The sequence below is a fragment of the Stegodyphus dumicola genome, chromosome 9 (genome assembly GCF_044657685.1).
Source record: "Stegodyphus dumicola isolate Sdum_Otavi_A_Nest chromosome 9, ASM4465768v1".
NCBI lineage: Eukaryota > Metazoa > Arthropoda > Arachnida > Araneae > Eresidae > Stegodyphus > Stegodyphus dumicola.
In genome coordinates, this window is record NC_140776.1 from 172,876,667 (window position 1) to 172,891,830 (window position 15,164).

At 30.7% G+C, this 15,164-nt stretch overlaps 1 protein-coding gene across 2 annotated transcripts in view; it reads left to right on the forward strand.

Moving 5' to 3' along the window:
• Window positions 1-3,607: 3,607 nt before the first annotated feature.
• LOC118185970 (uncharacterized) overlaps window positions 3,608-15,164 on the forward strand; it is a 166,643-nt gene continuing 155,086 nt past the window's right edge. For both annotated transcript variants that reach the window (XM_035355944.2, XM_035355945.2), the window contains exon 1: window positions 3,608-3,938. In XM_035355944.2, coding sequence (XP_035211835.1) covers window positions 3,791-3,938 — 148 coding nt within the window. In that variant the 5' untranslated portion in view covers window positions 3,608-3,790. The remainder of the gene's footprint in view (window positions 3,939-15,164) is intronic.

A 15,164-nucleotide genomic window follows, 5' to 3' on the forward strand; every position in this document is an offset into this window, starting at 1 on the left:
AAACTAGTATTCATAATAATGGGATCAGTCCTAGAACTCAAACTTTATGTTTATTCTCATTATTTACCGTTATTTTGGTAGCGAGAGGACTGCAATCTTGAGAAAGTTTGACTTTTTTCGTTCCATTACGCTGGAGTTTAGTTCGAATGGTTTGGTCTCCTTTTATGCCAGGAGGATTTTCATCGTCAGAAGTGTCTTTATCTATGGGAATTTCATCGTATAATTTAATAAGATAACACTACGTTCTCTATCATTGTCATCACGAACTTTACTAAAGCAGGAGGTAGGAATATCCTTAACGTCAGTTTCTTTTACATTAAAACATATTATTCGTAACACGAGAGTCATTATTCATATTTTTAGATAAGAGGAGCTGAGCATTCATAGCCTTAATCATTTCTAACATGCTACGCAAAAATGCACTCATCTTACCTTCCGTATCGGTGAGAAAACTATTTTTCTCTTCAATCTGGTCAAGTTCGTAAATCTGCAAACTAACAGCGTCAATAAGCCTCTCCATTATAGAAACTATCCAAAAAATCCTGCGACCTAGAATAGGGTCCGAACCCAATGATGCACCCTACAGACAGATGAGCAGGTGGATGTTAACTAGGCTCCTGATTAACATCAGAAGCGTTATCTTGGTGGTAACGTAACTAGGAGAACGGTCAATCCAGCTCAAAATAGAAAAAATCTAAGATAAATTTAAAATAAATTATTTATCACTAGTAATTAGCAATAATAATAATATCAGCAATTAATTGACATAAACAGCCGATGCAAAAGGATAAGCTAAGCAATCATATGGCAAGACGTGGTAGGCCTAGTCGAGCAGCATGAGTTAGCATGTCGTCGTTCGCAGTCAAGCGTGACAGACCCGAGATCACTTAGAAATCAGAGTTACACTAGTCGCCTACTTTTCCTCAGACAGGCTTTCTGATAAACATATAACACATAGACTAAAACGCAAAAAACGACGAAGTCAAAAATCATGGGACGAGCGGCAACTGCACCTTCACGCACCAAGTCTAAACCTCGACTGTGAACATTTTACACACCTCTGATTGAATTTATACTTGTCCGAGGAATGAAAGAAATACTGACAGTTGTGGCATTGAGCCACACCATCCTTTAATTTATACGCCTCTATAAATATAGAAAAATACAGCAAATTAGTAATGCCATATTTTTTTTCAGACCCAAGTTCATTCTCTAATTTAATATGAAACAAAGGCATTGGAACTCTAGTTGTAAATCTAATCATTTGTGCTACCTTAAAAGCATTGAAACCTTCACGTCAGGGGCGTAGCTAGAAGGGGGCAAGGGGGGGCATCTGTCCCCGGGCGCACAATCCAAGGGGCGCCAAACTGATGTTACGACATTTTAGAATTAAATGTTTTCCATCCTTGGCAAGCAGTAGGGGGCGCGAAATCTTCACTTGTCCCTGGGCGCTGAAAACCCTAGCTACGACTCTGCTTCACGTATCAGTTCTTTAATGTCATCGGCAGGGCAGTCCGATGGTATTCATTTAATAACAGCCTTCAGGTGTCGCACTTTCTTTGCATGCACTACATAATGTTGTATTTGATTCCTAGATAAATAATCGGGATAGATCTATGATCATCCGCAATAGTCGGAAATGTTTTTAGAAATTTACCCGAAATTTTGACGGCAAACGAAGTAGATGTTTCCGCAACCAATTTTGTCACATATTTACTAACTTTTAATAGGGGATTTACCAAAATGGGTTTTATTCTAGCCGCATTGGGAGCCTCCGCAGCCGCAGGGGCATTGCTTTGATCAATAATTTGAGCAGAATCTGCACTATCTTTAAAGATAATATCAAATTTATTACTAACATCAACTTCTAAGAGTTTTCTACTAACTTTGTTAGGTCGAGATGTTTTTTAGGGGAAGTGAAAGAAAGTAATTTACCTAAATCAGAACTACCACTAGTTTTAACAACATCAGAATACAACACATTTTTGACGTGAACATTCTTCACAAACTACATTTCTAATTTTAGATTGACTGGCACTAACATCATTTGCGACAGTATACTAGAAAGTAATTTACTTAAATCAGAACTACCACTAGTTTTAACATCAGAATACACCACATTTTTGTCATGAACATTCTTGCTAGTACAAGCTTCACAAACTACATTTTTAATTTTAGATTGACTGGCACTAACATCATTTGCGACACTAACGCTAAGGTCATTAAGAACATGATTACCAACTAAGGAATCACATCAAAAGACTTGTTATTGGTCCTAAAGAATTCACACTTACCTTTTATGTTGTTCAGATTTTGGTTCATTTCCTTAATCTCCGCACACACAATCTCATATTGTAAATTCCCATAATTATCTGGATTTCCCTTAAGGATCCATAGCGAGCATGAGTTTATTTTCCAAGTCGATCGAATTTTTCAGAAAAGCCACACCATTAATAAAGTCCGCTACATCGTAAGTCTTTTTAGCGAGTAAATACCAAAGAATTTTATTTTTATCCGAATCAGTATCCAAGCCCGTATCCTCAGAATCATAGTCCGAAAATCACTTCACAGTCGTTTCTGTAATAATAGAGTACAGAGTCACAATTCACAGCACTTTGAAGACAGGGTAACCATCACGTCATAGGTGCCGAAACACCTATGTAGTGTTTGGAGCTGAATGAAAAGTGTTCACTGATTTTGGAAAACCAAAAATGTTTGCTTATGGGGGATTAAAGGTAAAAATTCTAAAGTTAAGTAATACGGAAAGAAATATCTTACTTTCAATGTCTTAAGTTAAAATGATCTCAAAAGAGTCATTAATAAGGTGTTCAAGGGTTTCTTTAAAATCGGAATTTACCAAAAATTTTACAAATGTAAGATTTTAGGTATTACTTTCAGTGGAAATGATATCGAAAACCATGCACTTTCACTTCTAGAAGAGCTAAAATAATTTAATCGGAGATCATCGTTAGTTAAGTAGTGTTCGACCCGAAGGCCTTTACCATTACATGTTTATCAGTCCTCTAAGGACCTGTAAAAGTTCGTAAAATTCCGTAAAAATTTAATAAGCTACTAAACTGAAATAGATATGTTTTTTTTTTTTTTTTTTTTTTTTTTTGTTCTTAGCGTATAGCCTCAGTAAGAAAACTGCGAGGATTCTATGATTAGATTGTTTCATACTTAGTCTAATTTTGAATTTCTTAGCATTTAAAGAACTTTATCATTGAGTTTATGAAAAGAGATAAACCAAGAACCATTCTATAAATCACGAATTTGTTAAATCATCGACCCTTCTTATTTATAGCTGCATTCTTACTGATTTCTGAACCGCTTTAATAGGGAAAAATAATCAGAAAATGTAAATAAATTTAAGTATTCTTATATAGAATGATGAAATTGACATAATTTTAACATATCGAATGGTATTTCATATTTTGAAAAAAAATGTAATTCCAAAATTAAAGTTATGTTTTAAAACTGTTATTTGAGCAACTAATTTGATTTTCTTCAAAAATTATGAAATTCTCAGTTTAAAATTCCTTAAGAATCAGAGCTTGACGTTACTGATTGAAATCTCAGATGTCGAGAGTACTCTATTCCCATTCGTTAGCCGGAAGAGAAGGAGCAGTGAAGATGGCTGTTTCTGTTTGATGTTTTGGTTGGAGTCTCCGGAGTATTTACATTGTATTGTAACTGTTAACGTGCAAAATGAATGTTGTGTTCGTATGAGCTGCCAAAAACAGTGTTAATGGTGAGATTAAAACCTGGATAGATTCTCCTTTGCCAGGCCATGGGTGCCCAGCAGGGCAAAGAAAATAGAGGAAGTAGTTCATCTGTTGGTAGTGGCAGTCATGGGGGTAAACCAACAAAACATAAATCAAAATCTAAGGATACTAGGATATCATCTGGAGCTGGAAATATATTTACTGAACACAATGGTAAGTGCTAAATTTATATAATATCTCGAAATCAAATATATCTCATCAGATATTGAGGGATACCAATTATGATTTCCTTATTAATAGTTTAATTTTCTAATTTACGTCATTAAACTTTATTTTTTTGGTAATGAGATAAGAAATCTGAATTCTCCAGGCTATTGGCAAAGCTCTTTTTGTCAAATGTGCTTCTTTTTTAAGTTTAGAAACAGTTGTTTCACAAGATCAGGTTTGCTCTTGTAGAAGACATAAAATAGAAAATTACATATGCATTTATATCGTGCAACAGGAAGACAAATTTGCAATATGAAGAAAGTATCTGTTTGATGTTTTATAGCAAATAATCATTTTTTTAATGAAAATTTAAGTTTTTTCCTGATTGTCAATAATAAACATTGTTTCACATGAAGAGTGTGATGGTAATGTTTTCTCCATGCTTTTGTAAAAGTTTTTCTCTTGTGAAATTTTGAGTCTCTTGTGAAGCTATAACTTCAGTTTGTAAGTGATATGTAAGTGAGGTATAACTTCAGTTTGTAAGTGATATGTAAGTGAGCTTTATCTAACTCTAATTCTGAAAAATATTATTAAAAGGTTCTTGGAGCAGTTACTGAACTGATGAAGGGTTAATAAGCAATTTTAGTGTTTTAAAGTTAATTTGATGGATATTGGTGGGAAATGATAAATTTTTAGTTCTACTGATTAGTTCTACTCTTAAATTATTTTCTAATTGTAGAGAAAATACATATTTATATAATACTGGGAGAAATGCATATTTATTAATTTATTTATATGTCATGTATCATTGCAAAAGTATAATTAAGATTCTTATCAGTTTCTTTGGAGAATAGCATGTTGATTTAAGGGGGTAAAAGTTATGTTAAATATAAACTTCAAAAATTTATTAATTATGTGTTAACACATTTGGTTTTATTCATAGGTTTCCTTTTATGAAATACTAAATTAAAAACAGTGATAAATATTACACCGGAAGCTGCATATTAAAGTATCGCTGCCTAGTTTTGTTTATTAGAGTGCTAAAATTTTATTTTTTAATTTTATGAATGCTGTGTAAACTAATTTAAAGAATTTCACTGAATTTCTATGACTGAGCTTTTCAGTTATCGGAGAGGAATTTAGTAAATAGAAATAAAGATCTCAAGAAAATTGTCTAAATCCTATTTGATTTATCAAACGTCATCAGAAATCAAAAAGTTTAACGATAATTGATATTTTTTAATAAAATTAATAAGCATAAGTGATTGGATAAAATACATAAAAAAATAATAAGTATTGAAAAAAATTGTTGTAGAAATTACTGTATACTATAGTTACCAGATAATTTAAATCTTTTTAAAGAAATTTTAGGTATTATATTTGAATATGGTTGTGTAAAGGTGATTAATTTGAATTTTTCTTTTGCCTTTGTGCACGACACATCTAAACCATTTGAGATGCATTTGCAAACTTTTCCCAAAAATTTTAATGTTATACGTATTATTCCTTAATAATAGCTAGAAAGGTATGTTAGTGTTCAAAAATATGTCAAGTGAGAGTTATCTTAGAAAGAGAAAATTCTTTTATGATCATTTCTAATAAACATAAAAAACAAATTTTGTTTGATTTTTTTTTATTAATAAGAGTGTAGATTTTCAAAGGTTTTTTTTTCCTGTTAGTAATAAGTGAGGATTTTTTTTTTATTTTTTTTTTATTTGAAGTGAATAAATTGATTTTCCCTTGAATCAAGTTTTTCTAGACTATTATGGCTTCTCTTAAATATGCAGCTTTTAAGTGAACATTTTTTATCATTAAGTAAAGAGTAAAAGAATTATGTAAGAAACTTATACACGAAATAATAAGTGAATAAAGTTCATGTACAGATCAGCAGAAGCAATCTGTGAAAATAAAAATGTTTTGCAGACGTTTTTTACAATTTGTGTGAATTATCCAAAACATAACCTGTGATAAAAAAAGGTCTCGTGATAAATCTGAAATTGTAGTTTGTTTAAGGTATGTAATATCTTCTATAAGTTAAGTTATTTAACTATTAAAAAACTATTGAGAATAAAATGTATTGTTGTGTCTCGTAACAGATCACTTGGGAAATAGAGAACTACTTTAAGATATATCAGATGGGAGTCTTTAAATGGTGGAAACCTTAATATTTTTCTCTATTGATTGGACTTTTTTTTTCCTGCCAAATGATCATTTGAAAAAAGAAAAAAAAAAAAAAAAAATCAAAATGGTGAACCAGAGCTCTCAAAATAATAAATAATATATATGTTAACAGCAATGTATGAAATGCCAGCATTCTATAGAATGTCTGGTGCAGTCTGAAAAAAAGTGATGATAAGCTATTATTTAAAAGACGTTCATTCCTGAAAAATACAAATGCTATTTTGAAAAATAATGAGAGACTGCCATTAAAAAACTTTTATTCTAAATACGTAAAATTAAGATGTTCTTGGTACACTATAATAATGATGGCCAGTTTTCAGCATTCTTTAGAATGCCAGATTTCATATTTTCTCTAGAATGCCAGATTAATGTTTTTTCTCATTCTTATTTTAAAATAGAGTGAAAAATTTATTTTGTAATCTGTCAAATTTTCAAAATTTTACATCTAATACATTTTTAGAGGTTGAAATTTTAAAATCTTAAACCTAAAAAAAAAAAAAAAAAAAAAAAAAAAAAAAAAAAAAAAGTCTTAAAAAATTTTCCAAAAATTCAGAAATCAGTTTTTTTCATACAACTTTCATGGAAAAGATTTTTTTCTGCTCTATCTGATGATACAAACAGTAAAATTTTTATATAAATTTATTTGTTAAGTGAAGATACATGCGGAAAATCATTTAAACATTAAATAATAATAAAAAAAAAATCTAAATCAGATTTTGAAAAAAATCACTTCACTGCATCACATTGTTATCAACAAGCAGTGTGTGTTCAAAATTTAAATTCGATAGCTTATCAGGAAATAGGTTAAAAGTTGGTTCAGTTATTCTGTTATTATTGATTATTAAATTGAAAGTTATTCAGCATGTATCCATGATATTGTGAAAACTATTTTAGTGAGTAAAAATAGCAAACAATTATGCAAATACAAAATTGCTGTTGCATTATCATTTCTCCAGTACATTTTTTCCTCTGAATTTTTGTTTTTGAAAAATATTGGGACAAAGTTCTTTTATGATATATTCTTTGCTAATGAAGTTTTCAATATAACTATTAAAATATTTAAATTGCTTTTATTCATATCTTCATATGTGTCACTGGCCGATGGATACAGCACCAGCACCACAGTCAGTACAACCACACCTATTACAATCAGTAGAACCACACCAGATCTAAGGGTGATAAAAATTTTTGATTTAAGGACACACTGCCTGGTAGAATTTATGAGTTGCTGAAATTACGCCAGGCGACTGAAAGCCTAACACTGGCACTGGATGGATAAGACTACTAATTACTGATAGTCATTCAGGACTAAGTGTATCACACTTGAATGAGCTACCAGTATTTCTATGCCTGTCTCCCTCATATATCTTTATATATATAAGCCGCTAAAGTATGTGTTGCTGTTAGTTTATTGTTGCTACTCGGAAAAATGAGTGCGGAAATTAACGTTTCCGCACTTTTTAATTAATATCTCGGCCGATTAAAGCCGTACGAAGATGAGAACGGTATCGATGGATTCGGAGAATTTTTTGGAATCCGAGGATATGCATCTCAAATTTCAATTTGGCGCCATTCCGTAGATATTCGAGAAAAAAGAATTTGGCACATAGCCAAATCCCTCTAATAGGGAAAACCCGAGAAAGAAAGTGGAGAATGCAGGGAAAAGGTAGGGGAAAATTAGTTTTTAATTAATATATCAGCTAATTAAAGTCCTAAGAAGATGAGAATGGTCAAAATGGTGTGCCACAGATCTGCGGAATCCAACGGTGTACTTTGCTAAGCCTGGGAGCCAGCCGTTTCGGAATAGATGATGTTACTTCACCCCATATATATATATATATGCGGCTTAAGTGTCTGTTTGTCGCCGATAGTTTATTGGTTGCTTGCGTAACTGTACTAGCCAATGGGGTGAAGTTGCCATTTCAATTGAGACATAGACAATTTCCTGTAAAACTTGCCTTTGCTATGACCATCCATAAGTCTCAGGGCCAAACGCTTAAACGTGTTGCCATTTTTTTACCTGAACCTGCATTTGAACACGGTCAACTTTATGTTGCCTGTTCAAGAGTTCGTGAAAGAACGGACGCAAAATGAAAAATAATGGATGGTCTTCTGCAAGGTGAGCTTAACAATGATGGAAATATCTACACAAGAAATGTTGTGTATAAAGAGATCTTTGACATGTAAATTTAACATTTCATTATTTAAATCACTTTTATTGATTGAGCTAGCGGTGGCTCTTAAGAAATGTACCGCCAGTGGTTTCCTTCATTGCACTGTACTTTAAGCAATTAAGCAAGTAGAAGGGGGAAACCCCGTGGGGCAGTAAGCAAAGGGGCATCCTCGCCAACTGCCCTGGGTAATTCATTTTAAATTAGCAGACACCTTTGCACAAATCATTTTAATTACAATTTATAATATCTAGAACAGCCGTCATTTTGTATGACTGCCGGGCATTCTAGTATAATATATCCAAGCTACTGATCATTAATCTAAAAAACATCCTCACTTACTCATTTTGTCTGAGATGGAAACCCTGAGTGATTTTTTGCCTAGTATTCAATGTAGTCAGATAGTAATTAATTTATAATTAATTATATTCAATTAAATTATAAATAATTGTTTTTTCTCATAGTTATTGATGGCTTTTCTTTACATCTTTAATGCAATGTAAAATTATTGTCATAATAAATCACTGTATCATGCATTATAAATTTACATACACTAACAATAATACCATTCTATGCTACTAGTTCATTTTAGATTCAAGCCCCAGTATTAAATAAATTGGCTGCATGGGATTGTCGTGGTTTTTCTTTATAATATGAATATGAATTAATTTCTGTTAGAATATTTTCCAGTTAGGAACCACTTGTAAAGTAAATAGCCCTTGAGAACCTTACTGTGACCAACACATTTTAACTAATTTTTTTTAAAATTTATTATTATATAATATTTTTCATGGACTGCCAAGTGTTTGAATGTTATTTCTGGTAAGATGTATTAAACAATTTAATTTTCTAAAAAATATTAAATAATTAATAAAAAAAATTACAGCTCAAATGCATGTTTTGCATTAATTTGGTACAAACCTTTACCAGTATTGAAAATGTTCTACTTGAGATACGACATTAGTTTATTTAGTCACAAATTGCCTATATTGATATATATCATATAACGTGTTATATAGTTTTAAATTTTATAAAATATGATTTTTTATACATATATATGTAAGATATAATAAAATATGATGGCTGCTTTAAAAATAATTGGCAACCTCAAAATTAACAATTCTAGATTTTATGCTCTTCCCCTCTAAGTTCATCCTTTCTGCCAAATTTGAGATATTTGCAAATTACATAACACTGCTTGAAAAAAGTAACTAAAAGTGAAAATAACCAATCGCGGCTTAACTCTACAGAAAGCACCTACGAAGTATAAATATGGCTTCACGAGGAACTATGTTCCTCTTTTCCTGACTTCTGCCATGCAAACGTCTCCACACTGCTTATGCTTTCCTGCTTACACTGTACTTTTAAAATCAGTCTACATAAAAATTTATTATATCCAACAATCATTGAAAAATATTTTGTCTGCCAGAGAGATGATTTGACATGTGTAAAAATAAAGATGGTGATTCTTCAATTCAGTTTTGGTTAACGCCTTCTTCATGCCTTCACCTGCGCATTTAAATTATGACATATATGCATATTGAAAATGTTTGATGAGGCAAACAACACATGTGAAATCTTGTATTAGTTTTGAACAGTATTACTAAAAATGCAGGCCCATTAGTGGTTAAGGTCACTGAACATTGATAATGTAATTAGAATTTAAATCCTGGTGACAGAACTAACTGCAATGGGTTTAATAGCATTTTCTCTCAAGTGTAAATTGAATATCCACATAAAAGTTTCATTTAAAAAGCTTTCAAGGCATTTAGTTAAGCCTTAACTAGCTAACTTGCTGTAATCAGCTTAACTACTTAAACCTGATAAAAATAAAAATGATAAAAATCTATAATTCTGTCAGTTATTTTAAATGTCAAATACTGACTTATCTAGATTATGTAGAAATCTGCTTGAAAATTTAGACCGTAATTTAATAATATCAAAGCAGCTTTTAACAGATTCCTGAGCGATTTATTTAGAGTATAAGGTATTTCTCCCGCCTTCTTGGCATGTCTTCGTGGTGTGGTGGTCTGCACGCTGGGGCGTGTATTCCAGAGGTTTGCGGGTCCCCTAAAAGCCCCAGTCGTTCTTTAAAAGGGGGAGTATATAAGGTATTCTCCTTTCATGGTGTGGTGGTCTACATGATGGGTGCATATTCCAAAGGTCCGTGGTTCGATTCCCAGTGAAGACATTGCATATTTTTCATCTTGTCTGCTTCCAGAAAATGCCTAATGTCTCTAAAAGAGGTCCATTACATTAATTGAACAACTGTAAAGCAATGAACATTTGCTTTAGATATAGTTCGACAATTTTTTGTGGCCTGCAGTAGTTTATTTAACTCATTTTTAAGTCTGAATTTTTTGTGTATGATCACTACCGGTTACTTATTTCGCTTATTATACTTAGATAAATATTTTTGTGTTGAGAATTTTGAAATAAGAGAACATAAAATAAATCTTCACAGTTTGTGGAACTAATAGTTTTATTGCTGTGTGGATTTTTGTGATTATTTTTGTGAATCAAGCGAGTTCTTTAAAAAAAGTCAGGAATATAGTGCTTTTTGTAAATAGCAAATGACTCCAAGAATTTCAGTTTTTTTCCCTCCTCATTTTTATTGCAATTATTAAATTATATTTGCATTTAATACCACCATTGTCTTAATTCCATGTTATACAAATAATATGCTGTAACTGCCACAAAATTCAAATCCTAGCTTAAGATTCAATCACATAATTCAGGGGAAAAAAAGGGAGCCATTGTCTTAAATAAATAAAATAAAGTAACTATTTTTTCTTTAAGTACCCGCAAACATTGTCAATACTGAACATTCTTCTAAATTTAATAATGAATTATAGGCCAACAGACATTTCACAAAAAAGAAAGTTCATGATTGTATGATGATGTATCAAAATGTCATCTTTTGGAATTTTTGGTTATGGAAAATTTTATCTTGTATAGCATCATTGATAACCTTGAAAAATATAGGCATCAGTTTAAAACTGTGCAGTTTATTAGCAGAATCTGAGTATTTAAGTATATCAATTAAAAAATATGTTATATGGTAGGTTATTTGCATACTAACTATTCACATTATTGCCTGTGCTATAGACTTGTTAATCTTGATGAAATCCTAGGCTTAAAATTTTCTAAATTCACCCAAAAAATTTTGCTCTCATGGACTGAACAATTTCTTCCTCAGGGATAGAGAATTACTGGAAGCATCAGAGAAAACCTATTATGGAAGCCTCTTCTCCATTGTTAAATTTTTTTAGCAAAGTACTTGTCACTCGTATGAGTTATATAGAATACTTCAGTATAAAATACGGTAGGTACTTTTCTGCTATCAGGACTGAATTCAGGAATATATTGTATGTATGCACATATGTATGTGTCTGTGCATATATGTGTGTGTATACATGCACATACATACATATATGCATGCATACATGAACACATACATCCAATATATAGGTGCATACATAAATACATTTCTGAACCTGGTCCCGATAACAGAATACCTAAAATACTTACAAAAATATTTTTTTAATCTGTAACCTTTTTTTAACACTTCACTTCCCCCCACAGTTTTATTTCAGTATGAGTAGTCTAAAATATAAGCTTGTACATTTTAAACCAGGAACTTTTTTTTTTTTTTTTCTTTCTGAAAGAAAATGAGGAAAGAGGAAAATCTGAAGAAATTTTTATTGCTGACAAACTTTAAATAAATTATGGAAATAGAACCTAATTTAAAATATTATCAGTTTTCTTGTCAAATGTGAGAATAAAATATCGAAATAAAAATTTCACTTCCTTTCCCATAGAGGGAGAAGTTGCTTCTTCTCTTTTTTTCCCTGCCATAGAAGAGAAACTTGCCATGCTTGCTTTAAAAAATTCTAAAATTATGCATTAACATAATTTGTATTATTTTTCAGCAAGAATGGAAAGTAATGGCTCAATCAATATCTGATATGTGAAGAAAGTCATAAATTAACATTAAAATTTTAAAAACTTTGTTTTTGCTATTAATTTTATACTGTTTTTAAACCCACAATTTAAAAATTACATATTTGAAATAATATAGGAAGATTTTAGATATCACCTGAAAGTTGAGGCTGAAGCAAATGCCTCCTGTAGTCCTATGTCAATCCATGAAAATTCAGTGTAATGTAGCTAAATGATATCCACTGAAATGGAAATTTTGATCTTGAAATTCTTTTTTACAGTTTTGTTTGACAAATAAATAGCTCTAACATTAGTTTCTCTTGTATATCCCATAAATTTTCCTGCAAATAGTTACTGTTGCTTCTTCCAGCTTTTTAAAAGTTTTTTCCTGCTGAAGAATATTGATTTCTGTCTGAGGGCCCTCCAGAACATTAGAGTTTTATTCAAGAATTTTGAATTCTTCTTTGAAATATTTCTTATTTATTACTCTTCAGTGAATTTGGGCTGGATTTATCTACCACTTATTGAATGAAGTGGCCTTACAGGATTTTAATTGTTTTCATGATGTAATACAAATTTGAGCCCATTTGCTCTGAAATGTTTTTCATAGAGACATCTTTTTCATTTGGCATAAATGCATTGAATTGATTTGCCATAACTAGTTGAACTAATTTATTTAAAGTGTAATATTAATATTTTTATTGCAATTTTTTATTTGAGTTCAAGAATTCTGCCATTCAGTCATGAATTCTAACCTCTTTTGTTATAAAATCAATATATTGTTATTAAATTACATTTTGTATTTCAAAGAAACTTGACAGATGTAATGATTAAAATAAAAAAAAATTAACTTGTGTGTTAGAAAACAGTACTTATTAACAGGTGAAATAAAGTACAAGAAATTCCTAATAATAACTGTTTAGGTAGGAAATTTCTTATATGTATTATTTTAAAAGAAGACTTGAATTAACTTTTAAAATATGGTTTGGTATGTTCTTCTGTTATAAGCTTTTGATAATGTTCCTGATTTTCAGAATTGTTCGAGACAGTTTGACTACCGATTTTCCTTATTTTTTGTCCCTTGTTTAGTTATAAAGTATTTCTTCCGCTTTCTTGGTGCAATGGCCAGCACACTCGGTGTATATTCGAGAGGTCTGTGATTCGAATTGCCCATTTTTTATCTCTCCTGCTTCAAAATAGCGTTAGCCTACATGGTTAATCTTCTTCTTTTTCGGTTTTTTTTTTTTTTTTTTTTTTTTTGTTAAAATATTTTAAGTGATAGCCTATACATTTCTGTCTGTCTGAATGTGATTTAGTAATGTCATTTATGTATGCCAAATAAAATGTTTATCAGTAAATAATTTTTTGTAATATTGATATTGAAAACATTATTGTTGAATGAGTGAGAAAAAGTTAAAAATTAAATTATGTAAGGTTTATCCTAAGTTTCTAACAGTTAATTTTAGTCAAACCTACTTTCCTGTCCTTTCTAATTTCAGCTTACAGTTTCCTACTAGAAGCTGTTACTACGCTCGGCCGTATTACAGGCCCTTTATAGCTTATTTGATATTTAGGGGCCAACTACTTAGAATTTTGATAGCTTTAGCTATATCTCTTTAATTAAGTATTAGTTAAGTCTTCTTTCTTATTACTTTGAGTTCAAGCCGAAGTGGAGGCTTTGCTGTATGCCTTGAGAAAGGGGCCTTCTCTGAAACTCTTATTTTGAACAATAAAGGATAAGTAACCCTTTTCAAGTATACATCTCTGTTCGTGAACTAAAGCAATTATTCACTTAGCTGTTCATTAGGTTCTTCCACGTTTAATTATAAAATAAAAGGGTGCAACCTCGCAACTCTTTAATAATAATAATAGCTCATTCATATGTAACATTTATATAAAATCATAAAATATGCAGATATATGTCTTTCAAGGCTAAAAGAAATAATTCATTTCCCAGGGTTTTATAATTTTTTTATATTTTGTTGCTAAGTTTAAAACCCATAAAAATAAGTGGAAGCACATGAAATTTTGAGTTCTGGGAAAATTAACCTTTCCTTCTGATGAGAGAAAATCTTTGCTGCCCTAAAATGCATTTAGTTTTTTTTTTTTTTAATATTAATTCCCAAAGATAGTTGCATTTTTTATTCATTACATGTGAATTCTTGTAAATTATAGGTGAAATATAATTTGGTATTCTCTCATATATATTCGTACGTTGGCCAGAAGTTGCCAACTCATTGATGACTTTGTGAAATGGTAATGCATGTTTATTTGGATACCGTTATGGATCATAAGCACTGTTATCATAGGCACTGTGCTCATAAATAGTAATAAAAAGAAGCATTTTATGAAAACAAAAAATTTTATGTATTATGTGAATCTATATGACTGATATTTGCATTTTTACAGCCGGTGTATACTATTCAGTTAAAGTGTGGCAATCCATGTGCATATAAGCAGCTTTGTGATATTCATATGGCGAATCGGTATACTCTTGAATATGTATACTCTTGAAATTATGACAATAGAGCAGTTCTGGTAAAAGTTGACATAATGATGCAACCTATATAAATTATACAAACTGCAACCTAGTATATAAATTACAGTACTTGCAATTTCCATTTTTAGTACTTGTATAACAATTCTGCTGCACTAAATAATTATTATTATTATTAAAAAAATTTTTATTACCCTATGGGTAGTACTAGAATAAAATATTCTACTGTTGACAAATTTTTATTATTATGCAGACAGTACTGTAAATTTTTGTCCTAAATTATAAGACTTTTTCTGAAATAGAAGAATATTATGGTAGTGTCCCTTTTCAAAATTTGCCTTTTTATGTAAAAAAGTAGTTTTTTTCTTTTTTCTTTTGTTTTGTTTTGTATATATGCTTTCATAACTTGGTAAATATTTGGGACTTTTGACTATTGAAAAA